General features: G+C 51.6%; 2 protein-coding genes across 3 annotated transcripts; one reads left to right on the forward strand and one right to left on the reverse strand.

Annotated features, from left to right (window-relative positions):
- Positions 1-285: 285 nt before the first annotated feature.
- On the reverse strand, positions 286-7,803 carry Gemin4 (gem nuclear organelle associated protein 4). The gene is made up of 2 exons (XM_006977410.4): positions 7,668-7,803; positions 286-3,644 (listed from the first exon to the last, which is right to left on the reverse strand). Exons 1-2 carry the CDS (start codon positions 7,675-7,677, stop codon positions 478-480), a joined length of 3,177 nt encoding a protein of 1,058 aa, XP_006977472.1. The 5' UTR covers positions 7,678-7,803; the 3' UTR covers positions 286-477.
- LOC102914109 (diazepam-binding inhibitor-like 5) lies at positions 6,491-8,886 on the forward strand. Of its 2 annotated transcripts, none has more exons than XM_076542915.1 (2): positions 6,491-7,934; positions 8,446-8,886. In XM_076542915.1, the coding sequence occupies exons 1-2, from the start codon at positions 7,676-7,678 to the stop codon at positions 8,460-8,462; spliced, it is 276 nt and encodes a 91-aa protein (XP_076399030.1). In that variant the 5' UTR covers positions 6,491-7,675; the 3' UTR covers positions 8,463-8,886. The 2 variants fall into 2 exon arrangements, with proteins under 2 accessions (XP_076399030.1, XP_006977473.1); XM_006977411.4 differs by having other exon boundaries at positions 7,800-7,934.
- The last annotated feature ends 1,185 nt before the right edge of the window (positions 8,887-10,071 follow it).

A 10,071-nucleotide genomic window follows, 5' to 3' on the forward strand; every position in this document is an offset into this window, starting at 1 on the left:
AACTGTGTATTTTTTTCTACTAAGTAGCTCCACCTTTGGGCTTACTGCCAGTCTAGGTGGAGAAGTTCAGTTACAGACATGTTCCTCCCCAGCTGGACTTGTTTTTTTTTAACTTTTGGATGTTACTATGTAGTCCAGACTGCCACCCTCAGCCTCCCAAAGGCTGATGTCACAGGTGTACACTCCCACACCCGCCCCACTGGCTTGACTTGATCCTAAAGATTACCTAACCCTAACTTTGGAGCATATTTAAGCCCAAACTTCTGAGAAAGGCTCAAGACAAGATGAAATCCAAAAGAGTTTTATTGTAGTCGTATGTGACAAATAGCTACGAAACTGTTTTCTTTACACTGCTCCTGTACTGTATCCCTCTCATCCTGTGTACATTCTCACCTAACCGTAAGGTTGTGCAGCCCTGGGCCCTGCAGGAACACCCTGCTGGAGGGACGGCTTTGGCTTTTGTTCCGCCCTCCAAGGTCAGAAGTTGTTGATCTTTTGTAGCAGGGTTTGCCGCCGCTCCTCGGGGCTAATGTTCTTAGCGATAGACTTTAGGAAGCGCTGCTCGTCGACCTTCTGGAGCAAGGAGCCCACAGAAGGGTTGGCCTTGCTTAGGGTTTCATAGCAGGTAAGGATTTCCAAAGCCAGCACGTACAGGGGCTCACAGACCTCCTGGGGGAGCATGGCCATGATGTGCAGAACATGACAGAACATCTGGGTATACACAAACAAGGTTTCCTGAGTCAAGTCCCCTTCCTGTCCCTGGGCCCAGGGGCCCCCCGGCTGGATCAACCTGACTGCATCCAGGATACTGGACAGACTGCTACAGAGGAGTCTGACCACATGGCTCCAGCCGTCCATAGGGAGCCAGTTAGAACAGCTCTGGCTGCAGAGAAACTGGAAGGCTCTCAAGGAGAGGACGGAGAGCTGGAGCTCCTGGGCAAAGGGCCTCAGGTTGAGCAGGGGGACAAACTGAATGTACTCCAGGCTGTAAGGGACGTGAAGGAGCTGCTTCCCCAGCAGCTTCCTGGTCAGCTGCTGCAGGCACTGCCACTCCTGGGGACTACACCACGGCATGACCTGGACCAGGGCCACCAGAAAGCCCTTGCTAAATAATCTGACCTCCTCGGGATTGTCCACATCCACCACTAAGAGGGTGAGCATCTCTTCAGAGACACTGCTGGAGACGGAGCAGCACTCCATCCAGGCGAGAAGCCCCGTGCCAGGCCCATAGCCTTCATGGGCCTGCGAGGTCCACTGGGCCTCAGAGAGCTTACAGATCTCGAAAAGGGTGGCTGGCACCTCACACTTGAAGTGTCCTTCAAAGAAGCTCTTCAGTCTCAGGCCCACAGTCCAGTCCAGCTGGTCCACCTTGCGGTGGAGCCAGGACAGGGACTTGGCCCAGGTGTCGGGGGAGAAGGTCTCGGCGTTGGCCAGCACAATCTCGCAGAGGAGCTCCAGGATGTGGGTCACAAGATCCTTGCTGTCCAGCGGGAGGCAGCGCTTCTCCCGAGGGAGCTGCCAGAACTTGCTGAAGCTGTCCAGGAGCCGGCAAAGGCTGAAGAGCAGCGGGAACGGGGAGCAGGTTTGCAGCCAATACTCCTCCAGGCTCACGCTGCCTTCAAGGGTCTGGATGAAGAGCTTCAGACTCAGACCGACCTCCTCCATGTCCAGCATCAAGAAGGGCAGGACAAACTCCTTCAGCACCTCATCAGGCTCCAGAAGAGCGGCAACGGGAATCCCCTGTGGTTTCACAGGATTCATCAGGCAGCTCACCAGCTCCAGAAACTGCTTCTCTTCTTTGGGGGTAGAGAACTTTGTCCAGACAGTTTCTTTGAGGCAGGACACCATGAAGCTGGTATGTGGCTTGGGCCCTTGTGTTTCTGTGAACTTGAGGGCAGGGAAGGCCGTGAGAATCTGAGCCAGGAACCTGTGAGTGCCCAGATTGCTCACAGCTATGCTGCACATCCTCTTCACCACAACTTCCGGGTACAGGATCACCAGGCGGGCCACGGAGGTCACCGCTTTCGCCAGACCCTGCTCGGAGGTGCTCTGTGCCAGCTGGTTAAACGTGGTGTTGAGGTCTTCCTGAAAACCCTCCAAGTAAAGAGACAGTCTGTCGGAGAGGCCCTTTGGCCCCCAACAATGCAAGACACCAGAAAGGACTTTATTTTTGTCTGGTAGGGAGAGGTCTGCATAGCACTCCAAGGTCAAGCAGGTCACCTGCTTGATCTGAGACTGGGGAATAACCCTGTTAGATTTGATGACTTCCATCACTGTTTCCAGCAGACTCAAGACCAAGTCTGGTTCTCTGAAGAGAGACCTGTTGTTAACCAGGCAGGCAACCCACTCATCTGAAAAGGCCCACTTTTTCTCAGACGCAAAAATGTAACACATTTCCATGTGCCGGTCCATCTTCTGCTCAATGATGGCCATGGCAATGGAGGCGGTGATGTCCTCGAGGCCCTTGTCGTTCAGCACTCGGCTGGTTTTTCTCAGGAAGTCCCTGACACACTCAGCTAGTTCACAGACCACCTGCCTCTCCTCCTTGGACATGCTGGCAGTATCCAGGTAGAGTTTCAAGTTCTGGCTGAAGGAAGTCAGACTGTCGCACAGCCGGTAGGTGTCATAATTTGTCCCCTGACTGCTGTTGAGCATGTCCTGCAGTTCTGTACCCCACTCCTGCAACAGGTTGTGCATGAGTTCAAACCCCATGAAAACAGTCTCACCGGGGAGTTTGGCCAGTGAGGTGAGGCTCACGTCCCGCTCTGCCTCCTTGACCTTCTCGGCCAGGGCCTGTTGATGGTATGGGTTCTGGGTGTCCGAATTCCATACAGAGATCACTGTGGCTAGCTTGTCTAGGTACATGGTGGCGGATACCTCCTGGGGGTCGTCCTCCATCAGTGCAAACACACTCAGCATGTCAGCCAAGTTAGCCAACGCACAACACTTCATCCCGAGGCACAGGATTCTCTTTTGGATTTGCTTCAGCCCACTAAGCAGCATGGCCAACAGCGGCATGGTGGGACCGACATCGGGGTCAGACTTGAACCTCTTTGGAGGATGGGAGAACTCATCTGAAGATGGCAAGTATTTATGGGCCATCATCCTGAACTGGGAAAGCAAGGGGTCCTGCTGGTCACCCCTGTGCTTCATCATCTCCCACCAGACATCCAGGAAGAAGGCGACATCCTTGGAAGAAGTGTCAATAGTCAAGTGTTCCAGAAAGTTCTGTAGCTCTGAGCGGCAGATGGTGGTAGGCAGGGCCATGAGGAGCTGAATGAAGAGTCCAGAGGCTTCCAGAGACTTCAGCAGCTCAAAAAGGACAGTGTGGTTAATGGTCGGGATCATGTTGCCCACGGAGAAGAACACATCTTCCTGCCACCGAGTATCGGTGTCGGAAGGGCTGAGAGGGGAGGGCTGAAGAACCTTTGCCCAGATGATGATCAGTGCTTTCTTCTTCCAGGCAAATGGCTGGGAATGTGCTGTGGCTGAGGAGATCTCCTTCAAGGCCTCCACAATGGGCTGCCCCACATGTTCCCAGTCGGACTTTGTCAACTGCACCAGGGCTTTGGGGTGGAACAGCTGTTCAGCCATCAAGAAGCCCCCATGCAGAATAGTCATTTCCTCACAGATATTCAAGGGGCCTGCACAGAGAAGCCAAGAGTTAATCGAGTTTTCCGAATGGTCAGCGGAGGCTAAGAGAAACAGCCCCTTGATACATCAGTATCAAGTTAAAGATGACCTTGAACATCCACAGAAGAGGAAGAAGGCATTGGTTAGTAAGAGCTCCTGAAGGGTTAGGGTCATAAGAACTTGGCTGAGGAATAAAATAAAACCCAGTTTCCAAGATCTCCAGAATGGAAATCAGGAGGACAACGGTACCACTGGAAAGAGGCAGAGAGGGATTCAGAACAGGCTTCCAAATTTCTTTGTAAGTATTTTATATTTATTTGAATTATCTGGGCCTCTGGAGCTGGAGTTAGAGGTGACTGAGAGCCACCCGATGGGGCTGCTGAGAACTGAACTCTGGTTCTCTACAAGAACCTTATGTGCTCGCTCTTAACCAACCGCCGTCTCTCCAGCCCCCCAGGACAGGCTTACAGGGACGGTAAGTTCAGTGCTGGGACCCGGAGTCTGAGGTAGAACATGTGGTGAGTGCCATCTTTCAGCAATGGCAGTGAGTTAAGGAGAAAAGGCCTGACCTTGACCTTGATGTCCTCCCTATGCTAATTCCCTGCTGGGTTCCACCCTCCTGAAAGCTTAAGGGAAGTTCCTTGTCTGTGTATCCTCCATAATGGGCATTAACAGCTTAGATGCAAGACTGTAAAACATGGTAGTGAACTTCTGCCCTCCCGGGTTCTCCCATTGTGCTGTAAGCCTGTATTTAAGACCTTCTCCCTCCTTCAATAAATGGTATTCGGCCAAAAAAAAATTATACTGTATCAAGCTGATAATAGAAAAATAAATAATTAATAAATTAAAAAAAATTATACTGTACCAAGTTGATAATAGAAAAATAATAAATTAAAAAAAAAAAAAAAAGAGCCGAGCGGTGGTGGCGCACGCCTTTAATCCCAGCACTTGGAGGCAGAGCCAGGCGGATCTCTGTGAGTTTGAGGCCAGCCTGGGCTACCAAGTGAGTTCCAGGAAAGGCGCAAAGCTACACAGAGAAACCCTGTCTCACAAAAAAAAAAAAAAAAAAAAAAGGAGAAAAGGCCTGATGTGAATATAGCCAGTTATGGAAATCAAGGGAGTGACTAAGATCCCTCAGCAAAGTGTCAAGAGGAAAGCTGGAGTGTGAGGTTACAGGGGGTAGAGGACTGAGGGACAGTGCCACCAAATATGTATTGGAAGACATGAAAAAAGCCAGTGACATGGCTCAGTGCCTATCTGCACCAAGCCTGATGACCTGAGCTTGATTCCTAGGCCTAACCCAGCAAGAGAGACCCAACCTCTACAAGCTGTCTTCTGACCTCCACCGATGGTCCCCACACATACACACACAGAATGTAATAATTAAAAAACAAAACCTGAGCTCGGTGACACAGATGGAGCCCCAACACTGATGATGTACAGTCTTCATTTCTTTTTGGAGGGGGGGGGGTTGTTTATTGTTTTATTTTAGTTTTGTTGTTTGAGACAGAGTCTCACCAGGAACTGGCTGGCTTTGAACTCACAGAGATCCGCCTGCCTCTGCTTCCTGAGGATCAAAGGCGTGCGCTGCTGCTGCCGCCGCCGCCACCACCACCCCCAGCTGAGCCTGTGTCTTGGAGCCCAGAGCCTTGCACAAACTGGACAAGCACTCGACCTCTGGGCTGTATTCCCGCCCTGCTGCCCTTCTTCCTAAACACTGTCCTGCTCATGGGTTTCAACGTTCCAGGCCTCACAGGGAAAAAGTTCACCCAGCAGTTTCTTCCAGTCAAAAAGGGACAAGCTACTGAAGGGTCCGGCTCTATGGCAGGACCCAGGAAAGCAGCCAGTCATTCACTGGCCTAAGAACTGAGCAGACATTTAAAGGGAAGGCAATATGGGAGTTTAATCAGACAAACGGATTTAAATCCTAGCTCAGTCATTCCAAAAATGTGACTTTGCACATTGCTGAGTCTGTCTACATACACGAGACTATAATGTTCACGGTACAACCATGAAAGTCACGTGACACAACACACGTGCATCACACTTGTGGAACTATTTTGGTAGCTATCTTCTGGAAACATCCTTTGGGAATGGGAGAATGGAAGGGATCTATGTATCTCTCAATGGTCAGCCCATAAAGGGCCAGACTTAAATGGCCAGTTGTTGGCCGGACCATCTTGTCACTGTTTTATCTCCTCCAGTACAGAAACAAAAGGGCACAGGTCTTTATCAAAGCGTAAAACTTGGCCCAGAAACTAAGAGTGTAACAACTAACCGATCACGGCCACCGTTCCCGACAACCCCCACCCATTCCCAGGGCCCAGAGATGCCTAACCCTTCCCTCAGTCCCCCATGCTCCCAGGAACACATCTTCGACATTCTTATAGGTCACAGGGTCAGCAGCAAAAATACTGACTCCAGTGGCCCATGCTTCTAATCCCGGCTCTAGGGAGGCAGATTTCTAGGAGGCCAGCCAAAGTACATTGTGACACCCTGTCTCAAACCTCCCCTACCCCCAGGGGGAAAAAAATACCGACTCCAGGCAACTAATTAATCTCTTGGCCACTAACCATTTAACCCCCCCCCTCCAAAAAAAAAAGTCAAGGATCAGCACTACTAAATCCAGGCCTGAAGGCAATGCACCTTGGCTTCCACAGTAGCAGTTGGGCAGAGCTAGGCTGCTGTGGCAGGGTTCTTTCTGGCTCAGGCTGTTCTGCCTGCCCCCAACACCATTCCGTTGTGACTATAAATTCAACTTTGTTGCATTTATCAGCTTAGCTGAGCAGATGTCTGACGCCAAACATGTGCCTTTCAGACACTGTGTACATGTGCTTGACAAAGTCCCAGACTTGCTAGGGGAAACTGAAAGACTATCAGTAGCTGGTGCTAGGAAGTGACTGCTTACTCTGGCAGGCACTGGGCTGGGCTTGGTGGCACACATTTTTTTTTTTTTTTTTTCTTTCTCTGAGATAGGATCTTGTTGCGTAGCCAGGGCTGGCTTGAAACTATTTGGGCCAGGTTGGCCTAGAACTCTTGAGATCCTCCTGCGTCTGCCTCAAGAGTGCTAGTCAGACATCAGCCACCACACCCAGCTTTACACCTATAAAATCATTTAATCATCAAACTAACTTCTTGAGGATTATCACTCCTGTTTTAGAGATGGGAACCTCGCGGCCCAGGCACAATTTGTACAGAGTGTTTGAACCAGCCGAGTCGAGCCATGGCAGAACTCTTCACAGCTGCGGGGCACGAAACTACCATTCCACACTAAAGAGCTGGCTAGGGACAAAGCCATTTCTCCACAGCGTATTATTTGCAAATCTTGGAGTACCTCCCAGGACAGCCTCCCCATCTTACCCTCTAAAGAGCACACCTAGTAGGGTGGGGAGGCTTGGCAGTTGGCCACAGATTTCTATCAACGCCGCTCTCCTTCCAGACCCCGCCTAGGAGGAGACTCCAAACCAAACAGCACCCAGATTTAAAAAGTGCCATCTCAGCTGTTGCAACCCCTGCTTGCAAGCGAGGGCTGCGGGGCACCACTGTGCACGAGACACCGCAAGGCGCCCAGTTATGCACGAGGTCTCAAAGAAACCCCAAGCCTCTGGGAGGAAGACAGTATCAGCATCTCTGCCTTGTGGACTAGGAGACCTGCTAAGAAACTTGTTCACTGGCTCGCATTCACTCAATAAGGAAGACCGGTCCGGACGTCCGTCCCTCCCAGCCCGGCATTTCCGAAACACGTGCAGTAGCCCTGTGCACTTTCAGGGGATCCAAGGCTACATTCGCTCGCTGTTTTCCAGTGGGAAGAGACCACGAGGGGAGGAGGAGGGATCGAGAAGGACCAACACGAGGCGGGCTGTGGGTTGGAGGCCCGCCTCGCGGCCGCGGGTCTCCAAAAACTCCTCAAAAAACCCCCAGCCTCCAGAGCCGGAGCCGGAGAGCGCCACTGGAGGAGCGCAGGGCCTCGGCTCACCCTGGCGGTGCTTTGCGGGGCGCGGCCCGAGGGCCGGAGTAGGGAAACGCGAACCCACCTAAGTCCATGGCGGCGAAGCTGGCGGCGGGGCTAAGCCGCCCCTCCCACTCCGAGGCCAAGAACGCGGCGCCCACGCCACGGCACAAAGGGCGGCGTCACAGGCCCCGCCCACCGCTCGCCTGGGCTTCCGTGCGGTACTCCGCTGGCCGGGTGCTGCTCCGTGCGCACGCGTACTCCGTCCTCCTCCTCAAGCTCGCGGCGTCGGGGCCGCCCAAGCCCACAGCGCCCCCTCTCGGCCCCAGGCTTCCCAGCCGTCTACCCTCAGGTACCGTAGGCCGGCTCCTTGCAGAATCTGGCCTCTTGAGGCCAGGAGGTCCAGTCCTTTAGTCCAGACCTCTCATTCACCCTCACCCAGGAACCCCGGGCAGCTCCCGCCCACGATTCACTCCTACGGAATGGCCCTCCCCAGGCTGCCCACTAACCAGCAGCAGATCCACGGGACTCACCCCTCCCTGTCCAGCCTCAGAGACCCGCACAAATGCCCAATTGCTTTTCATGCTGCACGGTCTTCTATGGGCAACGGCAACGTCCATTTTCAGGGCTCAGAGGTGCCTTTGTAACTTTGAAGGACAGTCCTACTGGAAAAAGCACTGTGGGACAGGACCAATCGCATGGATGCCTGGTCTGCAACTTGTACTTTATCAAACACACACACACACACACACACACACACACACACACACACAAACGCCCTGTGTTCTCACACACTATCTCTTTGCCCTTTCATTCCAAGGCCTAATAATCACCTCCTTTGCTTATTTCCAACTCTCTTCTAGTACCAGGTGTCACTTAGAACAGAGAGGCCCAGCCTCTGGTGCACCAATGAGCCAAGTGGAATTTGAAATGGCCTGCGCTTCCCTCAAACAGCTGAAGGGGCCCGTGAGTGATCAGGAGAAACTGATGGTGTACAGCTTCTACAAGCAGGCCACCCAGGGCGACTGTAACATCCCTGTCCCTCCAGCCACAGATGTGAGAGCAAAGGCCAAATGGGAGGCCTGGAATGTGAACAAAGGGATGTCCAAGATGGATGCCATGAGGATCTACATTTCCAAAGTGGAAGAGCTGAAGAAAAAGGAGCCTTGCTAAGGACATTTTGGCAGCTATAAGAAATAACATGGCTCCACTGGTAGGGAATGGGCTTAAGAGTTCCTAATGGCTTAAACATACTGAAGGGTAGCAGGGTTAGCGGAGACATCAAATAAATCACTTGAACCGCACCAGAGTGGAGTCTGTTGCAAAAGAAACTCTGTGAGGGTCCTGGGAAGGGGTTCAAATGTGCAAAAGCATCTCTCAGCTGGGTAAAACTCCATTAATCTGGGTTTGGGTGGTCTGGCTGGCATCGACAGCCTTCTTAGTCCCACAGCCTATGTGGATGGATATCTGGCAGAAGAGGGGATGGGTGGGTGGGGGGGAATCATGCTATGAAAATGACCAAGGTTGGAAGTGGAGGCAGGGCCTTGGATCTGTATCGTTAAAGGGCTGCCAACTCACCAAGAACCCAACAGTACAGAGGGGCTCTGCCTTCTAAAGAGCTAGAGTCAAATAGAAAAGTCCTGGTCTGGAACACGGGTCCGGAGAAGTTGGTATTTTGATGAACTCAAACTTTCAGGGACACAGTGGTGAAGTATCTCATGTATCACAACACAGCAGCCGAGAGACAATGGAGCAAGATGGTTTCAAATCTTAGCATCCGAAAGACTCATCTCAGGCTTGGCATCCTAAATGTTCTTAGGATTGCTGTTCCTAACCTAGGTTTCTGCTTGGGGCCCTGACAGACAATATGATAGGCACATGTGGCTCATACAAGCGCCAGGGTACTCTCTGCCAACCATTTCATCATCAATGAGCTACCATGGTGCCTGGAAGCCGGCATATGAAGTGCCAGAGTTCTTGAAGGACTCTACAGTATCATGGCCCTTTCCTTTTCTTCAAAACTTGTCCTCCATCTGAGATACAGCCACTTGTCTGCCATGTGTGAGGCTCCGGGTTTGATCCCTAGCAAATCTAATCATGTAACAGCAAGTTTCTAAAGGTGTTTTTGTCGTTGTTTGTTTTTTGGTTCTTCTGGTTTTGGGGATAGAGCCTGACTGGTCTGGTATTCACTGTGTAAACCAGGCTGGCCTCAATTTTCAGAGATCCGTCTGCTTTTTCCTCCTGAGTGCTGGGATTACAAGCATGAACCACCCTGATGGTTATAAAGTATATTTTTTATCATTAAAACATTATTTATTATTGTGTGTACACTATATGTAGGTGTGGCAGGAGTGAGTATGCTAAGCGTGCATGAAGAGGAGTTGATTCTCCTTTACAGAGGTTCAAAGAGCAAACTCAGGCTGCCAGGCTTTTGTGCCGCCACCTTTACCTACAGAGCTATCTTGTCAGCCCTAAAGGTTTTTGTTTTG

Source organism: Peromyscus maniculatus, chromosome 8 (genome assembly GCF_049852395.1).
Source record: "Peromyscus maniculatus bairdii isolate BWxNUB_F1_BW_parent chromosome 8, HU_Pman_BW_mat_3.1, whole genome shotgun sequence".
Classification (NCBI taxonomy): domain Eukaryota; kingdom Metazoa; phylum Chordata; class Mammalia; order Rodentia; family Cricetidae; genus Peromyscus; species Peromyscus maniculatus.

Bases quoted from the DNA above. Each gene is read 5' to 3' on its own strand.
- LOC102914109 (XM_076542915.1), top strand. From the start codon at position 7,676: ATGGCGGCGAAGCTGGCGGCGGGGCTAAGCCGCCCCTCCCACTCCGAG.